This window comes from Ipomoea nil, unplaced genomic scaffold, assembly GCF_001879475.1.
Source record: "Ipomoea nil cultivar Tokyo-kokei standard unplaced genomic scaffold, Asagao_1.1 scaffold3069, whole genome shotgun sequence".
In the NCBI taxonomy this organism is placed as follows: domain Eukaryota; kingdom Viridiplantae; phylum Streptophyta; class Magnoliopsida; order Solanales; family Convolvulaceae; genus Ipomoea; species Ipomoea nil.
Genome location: NW_017619497.1, coordinates 359,957 through 385,689, shown reverse-complemented (window position 1 = coordinate 385,689; position 25,733 = coordinate 359,957). Strand labels below are relative to the sequence as shown.

At 31.8% G+C, this 25,733-nt stretch overlaps 1 protein-coding gene, 1 long non-coding RNA gene and 1 other non-coding gene across 6 annotated transcripts in view; 2 read left to right on the top strand and 1 right to left on the bottom strand.

The window, feature by feature from the left end:
• Nucleotides 1–2,728: 2,728 nt before the first annotated feature.
• The window catches only part of LOC109165533, a 33,577-nt gene continuing 10,572 nt past the window's right edge, over nucleotides 2,729–25,733 (top strand). The window contains exons 1-2 of the long non-coding RNA XR_002051559.1: nucleotides 2,729–2,753; nucleotides 18,081–18,218. This is a non-coding gene — a long non-coding RNA (uncharacterized LOC109165533). The remainder of the gene's footprint in view (nucleotides 2,754–18,080; nucleotides 18,219–25,733) is intronic.
• On the top strand, nucleotides 11,634–11,717 carry TRNAL-CAA. Its single transcript has one exon. It is a non-coding gene; the product is annotated as a tRNA-Leu (tRNA).
• LOC109165532 lies at nucleotides 12,792–19,667 on the bottom strand. Of its 4 annotated transcripts, XM_019314336.1 has the most exons (9): nucleotides 19,490–19,667; nucleotides 17,441–17,767; nucleotides 15,141–15,210; nucleotides 14,835–14,890; nucleotides 14,625–14,700; nucleotides 14,482–14,518; nucleotides 13,535–13,649; nucleotides 13,202–13,457; nucleotides 12,792–13,106 (listed from the first exon to the last, which is right to left on the bottom strand). In XM_019314336.1, exons 2-8 carry the CDS (start codon nucleotides 17,737–17,739, stop codon nucleotides 13,217–13,219), a joined length of 894 nt encoding a protein of 297 aa, XP_019169881.1. In that variant the 5' UTR covers nucleotides 17,740–17,767; nucleotides 19,490–19,667; the 3' UTR covers nucleotides 12,792–13,106; nucleotides 13,202–13,216. The 4 variants fall into 4 exon arrangements, with proteins under 4 accessions (XP_019169881.1, XP_019169884.1, XP_019169880.1 ...); XM_019314339.1 differs by lacking the exon at nucleotides 19,490–19,667 and having other exon boundaries at nucleotides 12,792–13,082; nucleotides 13,196–13,457; nucleotides 17,441–17,820; XM_019314335.1 differs by lacking the exon at nucleotides 19,490–19,667 and having other exon boundaries at nucleotides 17,441–17,820.

Here is a 25,733-nt window from a genome sequence, read left to right as displayed (position 1 = left end):
AACTGAATTTGAAAACCTGAAAATGGAAGAGGAAGAAAGCATCACCCAATTCAGTGCCAGAGTTTTAAGTATATCCGGAGATGCATTCAACTTAGGCGAACCTATACCCGAACATAGGATCGTCAAAAAGGTACTACGCTCACTACCCGGAAGATTCCAAATGAAAGTCACCGCTATTCAAGAACATAAAGATCTAAACACCTACAAACTGAGTGATCTAATGGGAAATCTTCAAACATATGAGCTTGAGATACTGCAAAAAGGGAAAGATAATGACAAAGGAATTGCGTTCCAATCAAAGCAGAAAGGAAGTCCAGAAATTGATACTGAAACCATGGAACAATCAATTGCTCTCCTAACAAAGAATTTCAACAGAGTTCTCAAACAATTCAACAAATTTAGAAACAAAAGTGCTTCAATCAATCAAGGGGACTTCCCAACTGGACAAAATCAATCTATTTCAAAAAGAAGAGACAGTTCAAATACAGAGGGAATACAGTGCTATGAATGCAAAGGTTTTGGACACATCCAATCAGAATGTGCCACATACTTGAAAAGGAAAAATAAAACATATATATCAACCCTAAGCGACGACTCAGATAGTGAAGAAAATGATAGCAACACAAATTTCGTAGCCTTCACCGCTAGCCATGAAAGCAACAATAGCGATGACATGCAAGAGTTACTAGAGGCATACACTCAACTAAATTCCAAGTGGGAGCAAATCATCAAGAAAAATTTGGAACTCATGGAAGATAATCACTATTTGAAGAATGAAAAAGAACGAATAGAGAAACAATACAAAGAAGCTCAAAACGAACTATTAGACTTCAAAAACAAAGAAGCTGAACTTCTACAAGAAATCAAGGAGCTTACCGAAAGACCCAGGACTCCAAGCACAGACACTAGTGAGAATCATCAAACCGAGACACAGGAAGTGTCACAACAGCACTTCCGACACCGAAGAAGAATAAGGTGCTACTATTGCCACAAACTAGGACACATCAAAACTCACTGCTACAAGAGACAGAATGATCTTTACTACAGACAAAACAACAGAGTGTGGCCAACACAGAACAGAAATAATAGTAAGAAAATCTGGGTAAGAAAAGACCAAAATGTTGCATATACCTCCAAAACAAACAAAGAGCAAGATATATGGTACTTTGACAGCGGTTGTTCAAGGCATATGACTGGAAATTCAGAAAATCTTGAGAACATCCAGTACAAAAATGAAGGGCATGTCACTTTTGGAGACGGTGGAAAAGGACAAATTATTGCAAATGGTACCTTGAATGTCCATGGGCTGCCTAAGTTGTCAAAAGTCCTTTTAGTACAAAGCCTAAAAGCAAATCTAATCAGCATAAGTCAGCTTTGTGAAGATGAACTCAAAGTAGAGTTCTCTAGAGACAGTTGCAATGTGTTTAATCAGAATCATGATTGTGTCATGATGGGAAAAAGGTCTACAAACAAATGCTACACATGGGATAGTGATCTATCCGGTTTACAGACAACCATCAGTCAAACACAATTATGGCACCAACGTATGGGACACATAAATTTTCATGACCAAGGAGCATCCCCAGGCTATTCATCAAATAGTGTGATCATTGATGATGTAACTCCAGCAATAACCACTGATGATGACAAAAGTCCAAGAGTTGTTGAAACAACTGTTCCAACACCGCTGACTAATGATATGCAGAATTGCAGAACAGAAACAGAGCCAAATGAAGAAAAGGATAAAAGTCATCCTACTGTCTTAAAAAATCAGAAAAATCATCCTTTGGAAAATATCATGGGAGATCTCAATCAAAGAATAAAGACTAGAGGAAAGAAACAAGATTTCCACAAAATAAAAGGAGTATACTGCCACACCTCCAAGTTTGATCCCAAAAAACATTGATGAAGCCTTAAACTGTAACAGATATACATGATTGGGGTATAAAGTTGAGCTATGACATATGTGAACAAAATATGAAGTTTGGATTGCACTTACAATGACTCCGAAATTCTGTCGAACAGTTGAGGCGCACCCAAATGCGAGAGGGGTTTGTATAAATGAATACAAGTACGAAACTGATTTCCAATCAAAACCCGTTACTGTCCGGTTATTATAATAATCTCCATGGAAGCCAATGACATGAGTCTGGTGCGAAGGATCACCAGAAAATCAAGAAAGAAGACGGGGAAATCAGCATCTTCGATGTATCTACCGTGGATGAGCACGTCAGAACGGCTCCTCCGCCGTTTGATGACGGCGGTTACGGCAGATACGCGCCACCGTACCAATCAGCCGGGGGATTTCCGGGAGAGTACGATGAAGTGACAGTTGAGCACTTTCCTCAATCCGTCCACAGTCCCGATCCCTATGGATTCGGGTCGGATCCGCACCCAGCTTTCGGATCCTCTACCGTTCCGGTTTCAAACGGCAATGGAAATCCATATGATCTCGGAGAAGATTCCACCGGAATATTCATCTCTGATGGCCCGGTGCTTCCTCTTCCAAATGAAATGCATGATGCGGGCTTTGCCCTGCGTGAATGGCGAAATGTACAGAGACAGTGAAGAATTCTCTTCACTCACACATTCAAATACAAGTTTCAAGTTTTTTTTTCTAAGAACTCCAGGAATCAAGTTTAGGGGGAGAAGAATCAACTAAGGGGGAGAAGAATAGGAAATCAAGCCACTATGAGATCAAGGTTTTTGCCAAAAATTTGACAAAGGGGGAGATTGTTGACTCAAAGTGTTTTGTCAAAGTTATGTGCAAAAGGAATACCAGATCTATAAAGGAATACCAAGCCTAAGAGGAGTAGTTATTGAAGAGTACTAGTTCTAAAGGGAATTGTTATTGAAGTGTTTAGTTCTAGTCTGATTAGGAATAGCTTTATTATTCACGAATCTGTTAGGAATAGCTACTATAAATAGGGGTTGTCCTTTCTTGTAAGACTCAAGCATTCAACATTAATCTGGTGAGGTACGAGAGTCTTTGAGAATAGGATACTAAATTCCCCTAGAAAGTAGTACATGTGTTTAGGTTTCAATAGTTTGGTAGGAAAGATCATTCTATTGTGTAATCTCAGGTTCCAAACAGTGTACTTTAAATATTGAGCTTTTAGTGGATTTAGGCAAGTTCTCAAATTGAGAAGTGCCTCGCAGATTAGGGTTGTTTGCCCGAACTGCGTTACAGATCGTTTGTGTTACAACGTCAGTTTCAACATCATTGTGTGCTGCGCTAATATATATTTCAATTATTATTATTATTATTATTAGATGACGGAGATTCGCAACAATATTGCTACTTCATTATGGGATACTAGTCATGATTATGTTAGTAGTTTTATTTCAAAATGTTAATTTTTTTTAAGATAAAATGTTAAATTTTAATATGTAAACAGACTAATTTAAATTTTATGAAGATGTCCTTTTTTGTCTTTTCACATTTATCAATTTATCAAAAAGTTAATTTTACCAAACACTTTCAAGCATAGCTTATAGCTTATAATTTTTCAACTTTCAGCTCTTTTTAAGCTTTCAGCTACCTTTTCAGCTAGGTTGGCCAAACATAGCCAATATCACCGTCCAATATTCACTACAATTCAATTTTTATTTTTACTTTTTTTTTTTTATTGTGGAAACATCATGTGTGTTGCTCTTTTGGATGGTCTTGAAGGTTGATTTTAATTGAATTTCATGTTCAATTATATTGAATATATATTTACACTTATGGGATTTTTGATAGACATGAATTGCATTGCAATTCCACCACAATTCTTTGCCTAGCCTAATTACAATGTTTAATTGAAGGGAATTTTCAACATTTTGTTGAATTGCAATTCATGGGTACTCTCATGAATTGCAATTCAATGGTTGTGTGCAAATCAAATTCCAACTAGCAGAGATTGAAAAAGGCTTGATTCGAGCCCGAGCTCGCTCGTGTGCACCGGCACCTGGGGGCACGAACCAGAACCGAACCGAGAGCACGAGAGGTTGTGGTGCACCGAGAGCACAACTCTCGTGCAACAGAGTCCACGAGAGGTGCAAGGGTCGAAAGTTGAGACCGAACCCTGTACGCTAACGGTCTGGAACCCGAAAGTTCTGACTGTTGAGGGGATTGAATTCATCTGTTACGGAATTAATTGTCTATTAATTCCAATTTTGAATTCTGAATTCAATTCCCAGGTAGTGGCCTGCTATTATAGCTGTTGGAAGGCAACTTTAATGTCGAGACAGTAGAGTTTTACACACTGTGAGAACAGCAAGAACACTGCACGAAACATTGTTTTTCCAGCCTCAAAATTTTGCTTCTACTCCTCTTCTTAGCCATACTGTATTCATAACCACGTCTTGCTCGCCGGATTCTTTGTTTGAATGCTCAAACACTGAATCATAGCAAGTTTTATCCTGGGAAGCCTAGGCCACAACGCTCCTAGCATCTTTTGGGAGGTGACAAATAAGGTTTTAAGGAAATAGTGCTCACTTGACTCTTGCAAAAACCCAACACCAAACACTAGCCAAATTTCTTCATCTTTTCTTCCCTTCTTTCCAGAAAATAATAATCTTATTTTTGATTATTATTTGTGTTTTCTACCAACGGTACCAACACCAAACAACGTAATTTGAATTCCTACTTTATTCTCACCTTATTCTTTTTTACATCGAATTACAATTCATTTTCCCTCTAATTCATTCCTTCCAACCAAACGCCCTGTAAGATCCCCTAGAAAAAAAATTAATGGAATAAGGGTCAAATAGGTCACTCAACTGCACACACATTGCAATTGGGCCATTGAACTAAAAAAGAATGCAATTGAGTCATTAAACAACACAAAAACATGCAATTTAGCCCAAAATAACTTGTTTACCTGATGTAGCAAGTTACCGATTTTAAAATTAATTTTTTAAAATAATATTTAATAAATAATTAATTAAAATATAAATAAAAAATAAAAAATAAATAAAACAGAAACTGCCGACCGGAGACGATTCGGCCGAATCGTCTCCGACCGGCTTCGTCTCCATGGCTGGAGACGAACCTCCGTCTCCAGCTATGGAGACAAAGGTCTTCGTCTCCGGCCATGGAGACGAAGAGACCTTCGTCTCCATGGCCAGGGAGACGAAGCCGGTCGGAGACGAATCGTCTCCGACCGGCAGTTTTATTTTATTTTATTTTATTTTTATTTTTATTTTTATAATATTTTAATTGTTTATTTATTAAAAATTATTTTAAAAATTAATTTTAAAATCGGTAACTTGCAACATCAGGTAAAAAAGTTATTTTGAGCTAAATTGCATATTTTTGTGTTGTTCAATGACTCAATTGTATTCTTTTTTGGTTGAATGGCCTAATTGCAATTTGGTGTGCAGTTGAGTGGCCTATTTGACCTTTATTCCAAAATTAATTAAACATCACAAGTATAGTATGTGGTTTTAACAAGGCATGAATATATTTAAATAATTGCACATATATCTTGTACTATTTTCTTATCTAGGTTTTTTCAACAAGTTTTTAACGAGGCATGATTATGGTTATTTAATATCTAAGGGGAGTGTTATAAAGATTTTAAATATGGACATTAATATTAATGTTATGATCATTCATGGTGATGTATGTTTTCTAACAATCATATGTATTACCTTCCTTTATTATTATATTATATATGTAAGGGATTGACTAAATAAGTGGGATTTTCTTATCTCTATTCTCTATTCTCTGTAATTGCATTTTATATTTATCCTATTGTTACAATATTATTTGCAAGTTCACCGGTTAGGAGTTAACATGCCAACGGTCACAACAAATTATAACAAATTGAATATTGAGTTATAAAGTCGTAAAATTTGATTAAAAAAAGTCTATGGATCATGTGAGAACACTTCCATAGGAGAAAAATAAGAACCAGTCTCAACCTTATATCTGTAAAAATTCGACGGATCTGATCAGATTAAAAAAAATGCGGTGACAGTTTCGTAATTATCATCAACTCCACTGTGCAAACTTTAACACTTAAATATACAATCTTTAACGACTAAATATGCAAACCTGGTAAATTCTATAAAATCAACGAAAAAGGTAGATGTTAAATCTAAGATATATCTTAAACAGTAAAAAGTGAACCAATGGACCAAATGAAATTAAAAACTCAGTCATAAAACTCTAAAATTGAAACCCTAATTGCAAAGTACTTTCGCATTTTTGCAAGTGCAAACTTTTAATACTAAATATGCAAAAAGTTATAATACTAAATGTGCAAACCTGAAAAAGTCTAAGAAGTGCGGATTTTAGTGTTCACGTTTGCATAGTAAAGTTTGTGATAATTATGAAATTGTCACTGTATTTATCTAAATCTCATCTGGTGCGTTCAATGAGTTTGGGCGGAGAAACTTGAGCAATAATATTCTACATCATCAGTTAAAAATGGAATGAAAATTATGTAAAAATATCACTACATCTGATTTCTAATTGACTCATTGACTGAAAAAGAAAAAATAATTGGCCGAAAATGAATATGATATTACTAATTGACTGAAAATATAAAAGGATTGACTACAAATAAAAAATGATTCATAATTGACTAAAGTGAAAAAAAATGGTCAGATCATTGCATTTTAATTAAAAATTGGACGGAAATATTTCAATAATAATATTCTACATCATCCATAGTAAACGCATATTTTAAACAATAGTAAAGGTAAATTAAAAATAGAATGAAAATATTTGAATAATAATATTCTACATCATCAATTAAAAATATAACTAAAATTAGGTAAAAATATCACTACATCTGATATTCTAATGGACTAATGGACAGAAAATAAAATAGAATAATTGGTTGAAAATGAATATGATATTACTAATTGACTGAAAATATAAAAGGATCACTATATTCAAACTATTGCAACAAGATTGTGTTGCTACTACCAATGTCGTATACAATGAGGTTTCAATAATGTGTAAATATAATCGGTGATATTATGTTCTTTTAAATGACAAAATTGCTATATATCTAGACAAAAAATATATTTTCCATATAAATGAATTAGGATAGCAATTCATTCCTATAACGGAGTTGCTAAAGAATGAGCACGTTTGCCTAATTTATAAAAATACTAAACAATGATAAATAAAATCTTCAAAGTTACAGCACCGCATGCGTACATCTACACGTTAGCTATTCATTTGAGCAATTATTTACTCAAATTCAAGCAATGATAACATCAAAACATATATATTTTCAATTGCACTATATAATATTTGATATTCTAATTTAAATAATTATATATCAATCCAAATATTCTTAAGGGGGCGTATTCAATCATTGACTTTTGTAGAGTTTTAAAGACTTTTAAAATTATAGATTTTAATAAACTTTGATTGGCTTTCATAGAGTCATTCAAAACTTTATAAGACTCTATAAAATTTTATATAAAAAATATGTATAGACTTTTATCAACTTTTTATTTTAAAAAGTCTACAAATTAAAAGTCATTGAAATTCTAAATTGAATACATCCTTAAAAACTTTCAATGATTTTGATTCTGATCATTTATAATTTTCTTACAAAACATTTATAATATATCATAAAATTCTTCTTATTATATAGTTCTTCACCCATATCAACATTCTCAACATTATTATTTTTATTCAGAGTATGATGAGATTTCTATGCTAATTACTTATTCTTCAAAAAAAAGTGCTAATTACTTTATATATATATATATATATATATATATATATATATATATATATATATATATATATATATATATATATAATTAATAAACATCAACAAAAAAAAAATCATTTCATTAGAAATTCATAAAAATATTGAACAATAAAATTTATAATAAAAGAATTGATCAAATAAAATATTTAAAAATATAATTACAAGTTGCATAAAATTAAAAAAAAAAATCTAATATTAATAATATATATAAAAAATTATACTTGTATATCGCTAGGAATCACACAAAGTACTATTATTTGCAATAGCAATTTGAGACTGCGAACAACAACAAGGTGCTACTGTTTGCAACCCAAAATTGTTGTTGCGAATAGTAGTTCGCTATTCGTAGAAACCTATTGTTAAAAAAAAAGGAAAAATATATATTACGAATATAAACATAAAAAGAATAAAAATCAAAATATATAAGTATTTATATGAATATTATGAAACATATACTACAATTTGACGATGAAAAATTTGCTTTATTCATGTATTTAGGGAGAATTAGAAAAAGTTAGGGATAAAAAAATTCATAGAAAAAATAAAATTCAATATAAACAAGAAATAATGAAGTAAAAGTAATTTTATTTCGAATTTTTAGATGAAGATTGTAAAGTTTAGGAGAGAAAGAAAAATTAGTAGAGTTTAGATATGAGGAAAATATAGGATAATGAAGAAAAATTTTTTTTATTGACTTTAGATAGGTTTATAAACTTTAAATAGAGAGGAAAAAATAGAGTTTAATTAGAGAGAGAAACGTTCAAAGTTGTTAGAAAGAAAATTTTGAAATCTTTGAGATTGATGGTTGGATTTCAACTATTTATATTTGAGAATGAAAAGTCTACAAAAGTCTTAAAATTAAAAAGTCTACAAAAGTTCATAATTTTTTAAATACCACATGAGTTTTAAAAACTCTTTAAAAGTCTTAATCGAATACAGACTCCTTAAAAATCTTGATTGAATACCGTCTAACTTTTAAAGACTCTTTATAAGTTTGAATTGAATACCTCCAAACTTTTAAAGTTCATAAAAGTCTTTAAAACTCTATGAAAGTAATAATTGAATACACCCCCTTTAATATATTACAACAAATTCATTCCGTGCATCGCACGGGCGCAAATTAGGAAAAACAAAAATAAAATTGGAGTCAATGACACAGTGAAATCAAATTTAAAAAGGATAACAGTGGTGTAAGATCAAATGTTGTTATGCTAGTATAGCAAAATATTAAACTTGTGAAATGTTTACTTTAGTCTCTAAATTATAAAAATAGTCAATTTAATTCATGTATTAATTATTAAAAATAGAACATTAAGTAAAATCATTGATGTCATTAAATATGCTTATATAGCTAGATGACATTAGCTACACAATTTGATGATGGTACCACCATATTATTCATTATTTCAACATAAAATGTTACTAACATGAACAGAATTTAGGATATTACCTCACAATGTTAGAACTATTACCAGATAGTATATGTTTTATATTTTCTCCAACTATTGTTGCCCAATGAGTCAATATTCCACCATCAGGGTTCAATCTTATTGATTTACTAGTTTTTTACGCGCATTGCGCGATTGGGATAATGCCCAATGTTTTTTTTTTTTTTTCTAAATAAGTACTTTAAAGTATATCAAGGCAAGATTATATTGAAATTGTTCATGCATAGATAATTGAATGTTAAATTTGCGTATTTAAATAGGCAATTTTAAGTTTACAATTGCAAGATAATATTGTCAAGATTAATTATAATTGTCAATAAAATAATTGTATAGATATGGTTGAAACCAAACACGGGATAGAAGGGAGAGCAAATAAAAATTATGGCATAAAATATTAAATATATACTAATATTGAAGAGCTAACTGCTCATTGCCAAACAAGGACATTGCGAGATAGTTTCCCACTTTAATTTGTTGTGTGATTTTTTTTTTTTGAATGCAATTTGTTGTGTGATTTGAATACTCTTTTGTCAATAAATCTGCCAAGTAGTTAATATGATCGGCTTAATTTTATTTTTTTTATTTTTTAAACAATTATTATTATTATTATTATTATTATTATTATTATTATTATTATTATTATTATTATTATTATTATTATTATTATTATGTATACCCTTACAGGGTGTTTGGTTGGAGGGGGAATTATGTGGGAAAGGAATTGTAATTTCATGGGAGTTGAATTACTGGGAATAAAGTGGGAATTTAAATTCCAGTGTTTGGTTGACAGGAATAGAATCACTGGGAATTTCAATTCCAATGTTTGGTATACATGGAAATTGAAAGGGAATAAGTAGTATAAAGTCAAAAATGTCCATTATTGTTGTTAGACATTAATTTTAGGTTAAAAAAGTAAGGGGTAATTTTGACTCATCACTATCTTTTTTTCCCAGGAATTAAAATCCCAGGGGGGACATGGGATTTTAATTCCATGAAAATGGGGGAATTGCAATTCCATGGAATTGCAATTCCCTCCAACCAAACTACGGAATTTAATGGCCTTTGGAATTAGGTGGGAAGGGAATTTAAAATCCCTCCAACCAAACGCCCTGTTAGGTTATTTTACATTTTAATCTAAACAGCTAATTTTTTTAAATACTCCCTCCGTCTCATTTTATCAGTCTTACTTTCCTTTTTAGTTTGACCCAAAATATTGTCATCTTTCTAAAATTGAACATAACTATCACTCTACATTCTCCAATTTACCCTTTGACTTTTCAAATTTCTAGAGGTAATAGTACAATTGTACTTTGTACAAATAACACCTACTTTTGAGGGACAAAATTGGAAAGTTAGTCACATTTGTTATGTTGTTATGTTGTATTAAAAACGTGCAAAAAGCTAATGAGACATTCAATTAGGGACGAAGGGAGTATCTTTTTATCAACCGTTGATATAATTCGCTGATCAAATTCGTTAATATAATCCGCTAACGCTAACCGCTAACTGTTGATTGTCAAACAAGGACATTGCGAGGTAGTTCTCACTTCAATTTGTTGTGTGATTTGAATACTCTCTTTGTCAACAAATCCCTCAAGTAGTTAATGTCATTGGCTTTATTAATTATGTTTTTTTTTTTTAATTTTTTCATGGCATCTTTTTTGTATTATAACTTTGATATTTAATTAAAAAATAGTGCAAAAAAAAAAAAGATAATAGACAATGTAGTGACTATAATCCATTGATAAATTTGAATGTAAAGAATTTTTACATTGGAGAAATATAAAGACAATATAACTAATAAAATTATTTCTCTTAATTAATTTATTGATAATGAATAATTTTTTTAAAAAAAGACATTGTATGGACAATGTAACGAATATAATCAATTGATGGATTTGAATGTAAAGAATTTTTATATTGGAGAAAAATAAATACAATATAACTAATGAAATTATTTCTCTTATTTAATTTATTGATAATGGATAATTTTTTTTTTTTTTGAATAAAGACATTGTAGACACATAATTCTAAATTAAAGAAATGCATATGTATTATTTTTTGTTGTAGCTACTAAATTATTATTTAATTTAATAAGAGTAAAATAGAGTACTAATTATGTCAACTTTGACTTTGATTGGAATGGAGTTCGAACCTAAGACCTTTCTTATTGAAATCAATAAGTTAACGGTGAACTAACAGAAATTAACGAAAAAGTTAACGGATAATCATATTCATTAAGGATAAATTATGAAATCTTAAAGAAAAATCAAAATCTGATCAATCTGAGCCATTCATTTGATTAAAAAATTTGACTGCCATTTTTTCTACCTATTATTGGCCTAACTCTCTTGCGCTCTTATTAATATAGTAGATAAAGCCGTAATTTAAAGTCTAGTACTTGTTCTTCATTATTAGAAAAGCTATAAATAATAAGTTGAGCAAAAATAAACAACAAGTCAAGATGGCCGAGTGGTCTAAGGCGCCAGACTCAAGGTTTGGTCTTCGTGAGAGGGCGTGGGTTCAAATCCCACTTCTGACAATTTACTTTAAAAAGTCTGGCTACTTGTTTTCCATTATTAGAAAAGCTTTCGTTCAAAATATATAAAGAATAAGTTGAGCAAAAACAAACAACAAGTCAGGATGGCCGAGTGGTCTAAGACGCCAGACTCAAATTTTGGTTTTCATGAGAAGGTGTGGGTTCAAATCCTACTTCTGATAATTTGTTTTAATTTCGTCCTTGGTTGGCTTCTTTTCCTTACTTTTCCCATGCTAGTTGATACAGGAATATTAAGCTAGTAATATTTTTCTAAGAGAAGAAGACTTTTGCAGAATTTTAAGAATTCAATATTTTTTTAATTAACTGAACATTGAAATAAAATTATAAACATATTCTTTCAACTAACAAAATAATGGAATACGAATTTTATTCTATCCCTTATTGATTACATCTTATAACGTAAATTTAAATTCTATCAAATTTCATTTTGTGAGCAAAATATGGTACAAGTGTTATTTAAAAAAAAAAATAGATGCTAAGTGAAGAGGTGTTGCATGTGCTGAGCAAAAATTAGAATTTAAAGATTTAATTAACCTCGTTAAGCTTAATACTAATCATAATTTTAAATAATGTATTTTATCATTTTATAGAGAGATAGTGTCCATGTAATGTACTCCATAATTGCTCTTAGGTTTCTTGTCATTTGGAACTAAAAAACGGAATAATTATTTTATTAGTTAAGAGTCGAAGGACATTTTATGAGCATGACCGAGAAATAAAAGTAAGAGTTATGCTACATATTTCTCCTAAAATTTTATTTTGTATTGTTTTAGGGGACTAGCTTAAGTGGTAGATCACTTGATTTAAAGTCATCACTCAAGTCTCAAAGAGAGGGTTTGACTTTCACCAACATCATCTTGGAGGAGTTTGAGCTATTGCGCTCTCTATTTTGACAGCTAATTTATGACACCTAATAATTATAAATTACAGAAAAATATTAAGAAATTTTTTTGGAGAATATAGCATTTTACTAAAAGTAATTCAATTTTTGCTAAGAGTAAGCAGTACTTAAAATAAAATGAATGAATACTCTTGTAAGATGATATAAGTTTTGAATGTAAAACAATGATGTATACTAATTCACTATAACTCAACCCAATTTTACAATAAAGATCCACCAACAAATAACAAAGAAAAAACACAATCAATATCAAATCTTTCTTTTGTTATCTAAATACAAAACTAATCACATCCGCACATCATTTCATCTATAGAGCAATCCACTACTCAAGAAATTCCAGGCACAAATTAGAACCACCAGGCACCACCCACTGACTTTACCATCTTCATTGTCAGTCACTGCTTCCAAGTTCCAGCTAGACACAGCATTGGATTTGATCAAATCGAACGACAGGGCTACAAACAGAATACCTATCAATGTACAAATCACACGAGATTTCATTTATCAAAAGAAAATTGCATGGATTTGGCATTACAATACAGCTCTGCAAAAGGGATGTTAGTACCTTGCAAAAGAAACTTCAAAGTTCATCATGCATATGTTGTTCCAAGGGTACATTCAACATAGGAACGGCATTCTGTTGGATCTGGACAATGTTAGCACCATCTCCTCCAGCCCTAGGTACAATCTCCACTTGCCCCGCCATGCCACTCTTTACGGCTTCCATTACCTTCCGCTGTAACTTGAGTAGCCCAATACGCTTTGAAACAACATAAAGAACTGCCAATGCGAAAAGAAGAAACCCAACAACAAGTATCACCCTGCACATAAGAACACAACTTAGAAACTCGAATGGATAACGGAAGTTAATTAAGTAAAAGTGATTACTCATGTATACCTATCAATAACATCCTGACGTTGCATTGTGGAGAGAAGGTTTCGGGTTCGCATCAGCAATGAGCGATGGCCCTTGTATTCGCTTTCAGCTTTTCTCAATACTCCTGTTGATTCCTCTGCAGTACCCAAACCATGTGAGTTGTTATCTAACCCAATCAAAAATCTTTTGCTCCCATAAAACATTGAGGTGTAAATTTGACATCATGTTTGATTTACTTGTCAATACAAAAAATTGAATACAGAGAAAGATACATAAATCTTTCTAGAACTCCATTGGTCACATCTGAATTCAGATCATACCAGAAAGTAAAGCTTCAATATAGGTGCAAATGGCACCATCTGGATCCACATTGAGCAGCACAGAGTAGATTTTTTAATATAATGCAATTTATAACGTGTCCAACTTACCATTGCTTGAACTAAGCTAATAGTGTCAATGGCAATAATCATTCTCTCATGTGCACTTCTTTATTTTCTTTTCAACAGTAGACAATAGTACCAGTATGTCTGACCAAAAAAACCACACACACATACTCCTTCGGAAGACTTCCTCTAACAGATATATATACCCATTCATTGCACTAGACAAATGAGCAGAATATCGGACAAGGATTATATCATTGTAAATTTATTACACTATCTCCCTTCCTAAAAACGCAACATTGGCACCCCTTTAATTGCCCGTCATTTTTGTGGCTGATAAAGGGTAAAAATCTGAATCTTCACTAACGAAGTTAAATTTCATTATTAACTATTTTGTTTTATAATTTATAGAGTAACAAAATCCTCCCTCCCCACCCCTCTGCTTTTTTTATTTGTAATTTTTTACCCTGTTCTTAAGAAGAAAAATGCCCACTACACTAAATGAAGCAAGATATGCAAATGACAAACAAATGACAAGAACTTATCTGAAGAATGAGATCCTATATAGAAATGAAAGATATATACCAAAAGTCATGAGAGTACTTGCACTTCTTTCAACCTCCTGAAACATAAATAACAATCACAAAACAAAATTAGGTAAATGTTTCATAAAAAAAAATGAAAGGGATAATCTCAGTAGGAAAAATAGCCAAGGACAAGATAATAACCTGAATCATCATCTGGCGAGTGCGGCGCAGACTCTCTGTGATGCTTTCAGCTGCAGATGTCATTCCAGCTTTTGTCCTGACACATAATCCACATATTATGATTCAGTTAATTCAACTAATATCATTGTAAGACTACATAAAACCACATAAGGACCATATGAGTACTGAATATATATTAAAAATGCAGAGTGCATAATACATAGTACATACTGTAGGTTACGCCTCCGAATGGTTGATTCTCCTCCACCTCCCAGAAGCAATTCTCTCTAAATGTAATCTTGTTTAGTTAGACAAACTTCTCTAATAAATTGCCTCAAGTGAAAATAAATGACATCATCTCACACAAAAAATAAAAGGAAAAAAAACAGAAAGGTAGCATCACCTACCCAAAATATTCTGAAATGATCATGGAGGGAAATTCAAGAACTATCCGATTTATTTTCCAAAAAAAAAAAAAAAAAAAGGAAGCTATTAAGCTCCATAATATTGAATCTGCAAATAAGAGAAAAGCATTACCTCTTCTTGTGCAGCTTTCCTCATATTAACCTTGGCTTGCAAATTAGCATTTCTGAGACTCAACCTCAAGCTAAATAATTCAGAAAAGTTTTAAAAATCAAGTTAAGTAAGCATTAGAAGAAGCATGACACAAATAAAATAACTCTTTTATCTTCCTGCATATGCTATTCTAGCTTCTATAGCATTAGAAGAAAATATAACAAGAGAACCCAATATTTATTAATTGCCCAGACACACTTTTCATCAGATCATGTTTCCTATCCAGGATGCGAAAGCAAGTTTCAATAGGTACTGTATACCATGCAATTCACTAGTCACTTTGAGAGAGTCACCTTCAATGTGACTAGCATTTTCAGTTTTTGAAAACTGGAAACAAGAGTTACTATTCACCAAGTTTAGCAATCACATAATGGGTTTACAGCACAGTTATATCTGTAGACACTTAAATTTTGATAAATATTGATAATTTATCAATATTAGTATATTTGAATATATTTAAAATATTTTGGATAATATTGATATTATCTAATTTGTTTAATTAAATAATATCAAAAGAGTTTGAGCTTATCAAAACACTTTTATCCTACAACTATAAATAGGAGCTTTCATTTCTATGTAAACAGACATCCTAGGAAAAATCATAGAAAGAACTCAGAGATCACGATAAAAATGTGATCCTGAAAGTAAAAGCCCCTCCTCCTCCATATGTTGATGCCTATCGATCCAAACCTCCATTGAAGATCAAGCCATTTGAACCCGGAGGCCCTTCAAGAAGAACAAGCTATATATACAAGCCCTTCTTTGAAGATTAAGCCACTTGAAACCCGGAGGCCCTTCAATGGTGGAGTGTTCAAGACATCCAATTGAAGAATCAGAGGATCATTCAGAGACTTGTACCAACACTGCATTGATACTTGACATGTAACCCAGAATTTTGAATATTAAAATATTTTATTCAATTTTCTTTGTTCACAAATTGGCACGCCCAGTGGGACAGCTCTGCCTCTCATCTCTTCATAGGCACTTTCAACCGATATGGGGACAAACCCTGTATGAAATTTGAAACGGAGGAAGCTAAATGATACTCCTTGGCACGAGTTTAAACAGCCTTATATTCGGACTCCTTGGCACGAGTTTAAACGGCCTCATATCTTTCAAGGCTCCTTGGCACGAGTTGAAACAGCCTTATATCTTTAAGTTGTAGTGTCGAGACTTTCTTGCACTACATACTTTCGAGTGTTATATGCTCTCAAGTGGTGTACAAGCAAGTCTCGAGGGGGCATTTGTAGACACTTAAATTTTGATAAATATTGATTATTTATCAATATTAATATATTTGAATATATTTAAAATATTTTGGATAATATTGATATTATCTAATTTAGATAATATCAAAAGAGTTTGAGCTTATCAAAACTCTTTTATCCTACAGCTATAAATAGGAGCTCTCATTTCTATGTAAACAGACATCCTAGGAAAAATCATAGAAAGAACTCAGAGATCACGATAAAAATGTGATCCTGAAAGTAAAAGCCCCTCCTCCTCCATATGTTGATGTCTGTCGATCCAAACCTCCATTGAAGATCAAGCCATTTGAACCCGAAGGCCCTTCAAGAAGAACAAGCTATATATACAAGCCCTTCTTTGAAGATTAAGCCACTTGAAACCCGGAGGCCCTTCAATGGTGGAGTGTTCAAGGCATCCAATTGAAGAATCAGAGGATCATTCAGAGACTTGTACCAACACCGCATTGATACTTGACATGTAACCCAGAATTTTGAATATTAAAATATTTTATTCAATTTTCTTTGTTCACAATATCCCTGGATTTTTTAAAATCAACTCATTAACCTTTAAACCACTTTTCATTTCCTTTTCTTTTCTAATTGAAATAGAATGATTGGCCTTTAACACCACATTCTTGTCCTAGTAATCTGTAAAATACAACAAAGAGAAAAACAAAAAAAACAAAAAAAAAAAACAAAAACAAAAAAAATGCAAAATTCAAATTGTTAAACTAAATAAAAAGTATTCATAATATGTCCAGTCAATTAGCAATAACTCAATAAGTGCGTCCCCAGCAATTATATTTCCCAACTTTTTTAAGTCTTCGGATCTATCAATTAACCAAAAACATGTAGACTCTCCAGATTTTATCAATTAGTTCTTCACAAACTTTTGATGAATTAGCAATGAATTCTTCTTCTTCCAAGCAATCTCATTCCCAGTTTTCTAATTCTACGAATAAGTCATCAGAACAAAAAAAAAAAAAAAAAAAAAAAAAAAAACTATGTGAATACCTATGAATAAGCTTTTTCCAAGATTCTGCCAAAAACTGGGCATCCTGGACCTGATCATCAGTGGGCAGCTGTGGTGCCAAGAGATCAAGCTTGAATTGGAGTGATTGGAGCAGATTTAAACTGTCTTGTGCAAGGCCATTCAGTCTGGGGAGCGAACTCTTCTCTTCTGCTGTTGCTGAGGATAATCCTACTTTATTTTTTCCGTAATCTTGGATGGAATTGATGTGATTCTCTGCTTTTTTGCTTGTTTCCTCAAACTCTTTCTTCACCTTCTCCACCTCCTCCACCACCTCATCCATTGGTATTCGAGTCAAGTTTAACCACTTTCTGTGAGGAGATTTTTGGAAGTTACATGAGGCATAGGAGTGTAATTGAGCTAAGCCAAGCTCAAATAGTCAAAAGCCAAAGCTCAACTGAGCTTTATTTTTTGAGCTTGAGCTAGAGCTAGAATTGAAAATTTATCTTTCAATATTTTACACAAAAGTTGTAATAATAAGCATTGTATAACCAAATAAATAGATGCTTCCAACAAATACAATTAAATGAACACAACCAATACAAAACCATACCAATTAAACCATCAACAACATGAAAGTTTCCAATTTATCAAAATCAAAATGGAAATACTGGCATAAGTTAGTGTTATGTGCTCCCGTCATGGGCAAGAAAACATAAGGAAAAAGAAAGAAAGAATAATAGTTGGAACAGGAAAAGAATAAAACACTGGGTTTGCTTGAGACCCAAAACTCCCTTGGACCCTTTTTGGGATTGAATTTCTGTTCCTCAGAGCATGTATCAGTCAGTTTCAAGAATATTTCTATATAAATCTGAAAACTGAACCCAATATAGGTTGTGTGTGTGAGAGAGACAAAATTTGCTACAATTGAATGATAACCTTTCTGCAAGCCACTTTTACTGTTATAATATTGTACTTAACAAAAGTCCTTACAGAAAGGACGTTTTAACTAACTTATCTTACTGATTGAAGTGATGTAGTTGATTTAAGAACTCGTGTACAATACAGCTTGTATATTTGTAGATAGAATTGCTTAAGATGCTGTGTATATGAATCGTATTGCCAATCCAGTGAGATTAACCGGATCCCAATTTCAATGCTTCCCCGTTTTTCAGTTTCGATAATGCTTTAGCGAGTTTGGATGTGGATGTGGATGATGGTAGGGATGGAAAGAGGCTAGGCCGAGCCGGGCTTTAGAAATTGAAATCTAAGGCCTGAGCCTGTATATAGGCTTTTTGTTAGGCTCAAGCCTGAGCCTACAAGTGGTCTGGCCTGGCATGAAGCTTTTTTAAAAGGGTATTTAATATGAGGGTCATTAAAAAGGCTTCAAATTAAGTCCTAAATAGGCTTTGAGCGCCTTTTTACGGCATACGTATTTGTAAAAAGAATTAAAAATATACCTAATACAGTAATACAAAACTACAGTAATATATAAGCATATCACCACAAATCTATGAATTACATTACAAAATTAAAATCAATCAATAACCAGTTAACCACAAAACTAGGTTCATACTTCTTCATACAAAAACCCAACAGTTATGAAGTTATGAATATTATACCAATTCATAAACAAGGTAACATACTAACATCTAAGTATCTATCATTGAATATTTGGATATTATAACAATAAGAACCAAAGCTTCATCCTACAACAGTTACACCATGGACCCGAATCCACCCACTAGGTGGACCCGGGTCTAAAGTACACAATTTACATTCTGAATGTTCAATTTGAATTGTGAACATTTAGTAGGTAAATGGTAAATATTCGGTATGTAAATTGGCCATTTTTAGACACTCCACATAATAATTTGCCTTCATCGTAGCCGTAGATCAGAACCCGCAGCTGCCACCACAGGCCGCAACCCTCAGCAGCCACCGCAGGCCGCAGCAACAGCCGCAAGTCGTAGCCCGAAGCAGCAGCTGCAGGCCGCAAAAGGCACCGCCGGGTAGCGACCTACGTACCTACACTGTCTGGGCGTCTGACTATCTATCAAACTACTCGCTAACTATAAGAGTAGAAGGCATACCTGTCATTAACTCACTGCAGGTGTGTCGCCAATCGCCAATCGCCAATGCCGATCGCCGCCTGCCGCCCGTCGCTAGTCGAACGCTCGGAGAGTCAGAGTTTCGCCCGTCGCCAATTGAACGCAGTAGAAGTGGAGAACCAATTAAAATGGGGGATTTTGGGGGTTAGGGTTTGATAATTGATATGTATAATTGGGAATATAATCAATATAATATGGAGGTTAACTCTCAGGTCTTCTTGTTCACCGGTTCTCAATAGATTCCGGGACAGGCTATGCAGCTATCGCCCTGCGTAGCTGTTTGTCGCTGCACTCAAATATATCAATATATATATTGTAAATATAACGATATTATTTGTATAAAATAAAATAAAATAAAATAAAATGTAATATATAATACTTATTGAAATATGCGATGAGATCTGAACCGTTGATCAAATCTAGATTAACGGCTCAAATCAATGAAAATTATAAAACAAAAATAAATAAATAAATAAAAAATGCGCTTCTTAGAAATACAAAAGTTAAGTGTTAAAATAATATACTTTAAGTGTTATAATGCATCTTAAGTGTTAAAATGATACAATTTAAGTGTTAAAATTGCGCACCTTAAGTGTTAAAATGACACACTTTTAACTTTGAAAATACACATCTTAAGTTTTAACAATAACGCGCCTTAAAAATTTAAAAAAAAAAAAAAAAAAAAAAAAAAAAAAAAAGAACTTGCGCACCTTAAGCTTTACAACAATACGCAAAATTACCATATTGTCATCGTATTTTTTTTTTTTGAATCAGTGTTCATTTTGGGCGGTTGATTTTGGCCAGATCAATAGTTATGATTAAGCTGCATATTTTACCTGGAGACCCCCTTCGCATTTGATCTCTATTATGTGTGTGTGTACATATACAATACAATACCTAATAAGAGCAAATAAAGTTAGGCGCATAACGGGAATAAAAAAATATTTGTGTAATTGTTTGTTGAAATGAATTGTTCCCATTATTTTGATTTTAGTTTTCCTACTTTATCCTCTATTATATCATTTACTTTTTCTAAATACTCATGCATTCCGTTATTGTAAACTTTAGTGACAGAATATTTCGTTAACAATTTATTATTCGTAACTTACTCATTGACTTTCATAAGGAAGGTCTTAGATTCGAACCACATCCCAATCAAAATTGACATAATTGTTAAACATATACTATGAATATATTAGAGTGTATTAAAAAAATACAATATAACAGCCGATGTGATTGCTCACTCTCTAGCTAGAGCTTCTTGCTCGTATACTGGTCGAGAGGTGTGGGATGCAGATATGCCTCATTGTACTCATGATTTGATTTTGCAATAATAGCTCTGATAAGGATTATTCCCCGAATATACCTCCCTATATATTTTGTGCATCTGTTCGGTGTTCAGGCCAGGATCAAGTGTTCATTAAAAAATATTTTTCCTGAAGGGTCATGCCTACACCTATATAAAGGGTTCATTCCATAGACACAAGGGGGCACTCTTTATTTTCTTTCAAATCATCCATGTTATACTCTTCAAGCTTGCAGAAAGTATCAGCACGCCCCTACAGTCCCTCAATTTCTCATCTTCACCATGCTTCATCACCATCGTCTTCCTCATCAAGCTCAACATCATCATCTTCATTATCAAATATCATGTGATGGGATAAATCGAAAGAGTGTTGATGTTAATAATCTTACTTAATTATTTTATTTTTAATAGTATAGAAACTAAAAGGGAGAAGTGTCAAATAGACCCATGTACTATTGTCAAGTGCTCAATTTCCACCATGAACTAAATTAAAGGTTAATTAACCACACTTACCTACTAAATTTGTTCAATTAGCTTTTTTTGCAGGTAATTGACTTTTTTTTTGGAGGTTACCAATTCAATTATTAAAAAAAAAAAGGAAAAATGGTCAATAATAAATCATCATCTTCCTTAACCGTCTCTGCTCATCATCTTCCTCAATGATCTCCTAGCTCATCGATCTCTTCATCAAATTCGAATCATGCCGGCACTGGAGTTTGGTGGCACCGCCTTCTTTATTCGAAAAAAGCAACGCGGTGGTCACATCCAAAGAAGGCGAAGGGGCAGTCACCTTCTTCAGATCTGAAGAAGGTTACACGACAGCTGCCTTCTTCTGTCTAGAGAAGACAAAACGGTCGTCGCCTCACAGCAATGGTGCTATGCGGCGAAGATGCGTAGAGTTTCACTTTGGAGAGGGCATTTACAACCAGTCATGGAGTTGAGATAAGTGAACTTGGAGAGCAAAATCATGTTCACGACGGTAGAATCTTGTAGTCTTCTGGCATTGCTGATTTTCCCATCAAAGGCACTTACAATCCCTTTTCTCGTTGGGTCTATAAATTCTCTATGATTTACTAATTTCTGATGTATATTTATTCAAGAAACTTGCTGGAGTTTCTATTTTACCATATTCAAATTTGCATATAATTAAAAAATGCTAATGAATAATAGAGTAAAAGGTAAAATATTTGTGTCTTGAATAGAAAATACATATTGAAGAAGATGTTCAACAATGGTTAGCGGCGGCAATATGGCACCCAGCGGTGGTCCGTGGTCACCGGTCGACGGTGATGATCTCAAGACCGGAGAAGTTTTATACGAAGCATACAATAATTTTTGATTTTACTTTAAAATAATAATAAAAATATCACATGTAAGCAAGGTTTGCCATGTCATCCTATTTTTACCGGTAACTTGTTGGTTACCGGTAAATAGGGTTTAGATGAACAAATTTAACTCGTAGATGGTTCTATTTGACACTTAATTTAGTTCGTGGTGGAAATTGAGCACTTCGCAATAATAGATGGGCCTATTTGACACTTGTGCCAAACTAAAATGACCAATTTTATTGTACAAGGATAGAAGGACTAAATAATGCTTCATATTCCATATTTTACAATAGCATAGAGACTAATTGATACTTAAACTAAACCATTTGCTACATTATTCATTTTACAATAGCATAGAGACTAATTGATACTTAAACTAAACCATTTGTTACATTATTCATTTTACAATAGCATAGAGACTAATTGATACTTAAACTAAACCATTTGCTACATTATTCTTTTCAAAAGGTTGAACACTTGAACCACAGAGGCTAGACCTCATTTTGATTTGAGAGGTTGTTCCTACACTGCCGCTGGTGAGAATCGATCCTGGTCATTTTTTCTAAACTTCACTTCTATGACCAATTGGGCTGCTCATGCGGGCCCATTTGTTACATTATTTTAAAAATGCTTGGTTGACTTCAATTCAAATGATATATTGTCTTAAGATATTGAATAAATAATTTAATCACAAAATAATATTATACTACATCATAAAATTAATATAAATTTTCGTCCCGACTACAGTGATGTATCTACATTTAGTCTTACCATTTAAATTTGACAACTAATAGTTCTAAGTTGGAAAAAACAAAAACAAAAACAAAAACAAAATTAGAGTCAATGACACAATGAAATCTATATATCTATATATCTATATATATATATATATATATATATATATATATAAAAGTAAAATCCTCCAAACTAATTTTCCCCCCAAAACTTAAGGGTATTTATGTAAATTCATATATATTCAAGTCATGGAAAGAATAATAAATATTGGTCCGTGTGAACCTCAATAGAGATATATAATTATTTAAGTAATAATTAACTTATTTGGTAAATGCATTGCTCCGTTTGTTAACAAATATTCAAAGCTGTCATTAAAAAATATTTTTGAGTGATATTATTCACAATTTGGTTCACAATATTAAAGATTTTACCTTTCTTGAGATCTCTTACCATTTTATAATTTCAATATTAAACCCTTTTGATCTCATCCATTGTGTATAAATACACCTTATATGACCATACACAACCCCCACTAAGATTAATTATTTCATTGATTTTTGCTAATCATCCTGTGATCTTCCACAGTTGAGGTTGATATGTGATTTGCACGGGTGGGGTTTTCATTATCTTAGTTTCTTTTATTTTTTATTTTTTTTTGGGTTTTGTTTTTTTTTCATTTTTTTGTATTTTCTGATTTTTAAACAACAAAAGTGGTTCGTAAGAAAAAATGTTGATATATTCTTTCTTTTTTTGTCTATTTTTGTGGAGAAGATACAGATCTAGAAAGACTGATCGAGAAGCAATAGACTTCTAATCATCATGTGATCTTCCACAGTTGAGGTTGATACGTGATTTGCATTGGTGAGGTTTTCATCATCTTAGTTTCTTTTATTTTTTCTTCTTTTTGGGTTTTGTTTTGTTTTTATTTTTTTGGATTTATGGTTTTTAAACAACAAAAGTGGTTCATAAGAAAAAATGTTGATATATATATTTTTTTACGTGATTTGAAATACTAAATCCTTTTGATCTCATCCATTGTGTATAAATACACCTTATATGACCATACACAACCCCAACTAAGGTTAATTATTTCATTGATTTTTGCTAATCATCTTGTGATCCTCTACAGTTGAGGTTGATACGTGATTTGCATCTTAGTTTCTTTTATTTTTTCTTCTTTTTGGGTTTTGTTTTGTTTTTATTTTTTTGTATTTTATGGTTTTTAAACAACAAAAGTGGTTCATAAGAAAAAATGTTGATATATATATATATATATATATATATATATATATATATATATATATATATATATATATATATATATATATATATATATATATATATATATATATATTTATGTGATTTGCAATACTAAACCCTTTTGATCTCATCCATTGTGTATAAATACACCTTATATGACCATACACAACCCCAACTAAGGTTAATTATTTCATTGATTTTTGCTAATCATCCTGTGATCTTCCACAGTTGAGGTTGATACGTGATTTGCACGGGTGAGGTTTTCATTATCTTAGTTTCTTTTATTTTTTTTCTTTTTGGGTTTTGTTTTGTTTTTATATTTTTGTATTTTCTGATTTTTAAACAACAAAAGTGGTTCGTAAGAAAAAATGTTGATATATATATATATATTTTTGTCTATTTTTTGTGGAGAAGATACGAATCTAGAAAGACTGATCGGGAAGCAATAGACTTCTAATCATTCTGTGATCTTCCACAGTTGAGGTTGATATGTGATTTGCATGGGTGAGATTTTCATCATCTTAGTTTCTTTTATTTTTTCTTCTTTTTGGGTTTTGTTTTGTTTTTTTTTTTTTGTTTTTTTGTTTTTTTTATATTTTATGGTTTTTAAACAACAAAAGTGGTTCATAAGAAAAAATGTTGATATATTTTTTTTTGTCTATTTTTGTGGAGAAGATACGGATCTAGAAAGATTGATCGGGAAACAATAGAGTTCCTTGCTCATGAAGATGATAAAGTTTTGTGATCGAGGGACGAATTATGTGTATATGTAAATAGATATAGACTTATAGAGGGAATCATACTAAGAATACAATAAAAACCAAAATGAAATTAAAAGCATTTTTTAGTTGTCAATATATCAAAGCGTTGGACTTTGTTTCGATTCAATTTCTACGTCTTTAAAGTGTACATTTTTTGTAATAAGAGAGTAGTTTGTCTCTCCCTCCAAGACGTTTTTCTTGCCATTTAATTTTTTTTTTTTAATGAAAAAAACCGATTAAGTACTGTGGCTTTTTTTCCAATAGAGTATTATTTTGATTTTATTCTTTATCTGACATTCATTGATATAAAATCACTTTACTAATGTAAAATAATGTTATTGACTTACCATGTTTGCTTCGATATGCTAAGCCATTTAAAATTTAATACGGAGTAAAATTTATAATTGTAATACTTCTGTAATAATATTGAATAAATATTAATCATATGTTTAGATGTAATAATATATTATATTAAAAGAATTATATATTAATTTAATATAGTGATGGTTAATACGGGTAAACCATATATAAGCAATATTGTACCTTAAGAATATTATACCTTAATTATAAAAATTCTACCTAATAATTTTAGTATTAAATGTCATACAATAATTACCATAAACAATGTTTAATAATTGCCAAATTCTATTATGCAATAAAAATAACTATTATAAAATCTTTTGTAATATAGACACATTATTTTTAATTATTTCAATTTAATAATATTATATCTTATGTATAAAAATTCAAATAATACTTTTAGTACTATTGAATATTGATTGACTAACAATTATTTTAATTATTAAGGCAATTAATAGATATTTCGATTTAAAAAG

What these genes read in the sequence shown, in the direction of transcription:
- LOC109165532 (XM_019314336.1), bottom strand. Translation starts at nt 17,739, where the DNA reads ATGGATGAGGTGGTGGAGGAGGTGGAGAAGGTGAAGAAAGAGTTTGAG. An exon ending in AAGTACTCTCATGACTTTTG is followed by an intron (nt 13,650 to 14,481) that starts GTATATATCTTT and finishes TGGGTACTGCAG; the next exon opens with AGGAATCAACAGGAGTATTG. An exon ending in CGTCAGGATGTTATTGATAG is followed by an intron (nt 13,458 to 13,534) that starts GTATACATGAGT and finishes TCTTATGTGCAG; the next exon opens with GGTGATACTTGTTGTTGGGT.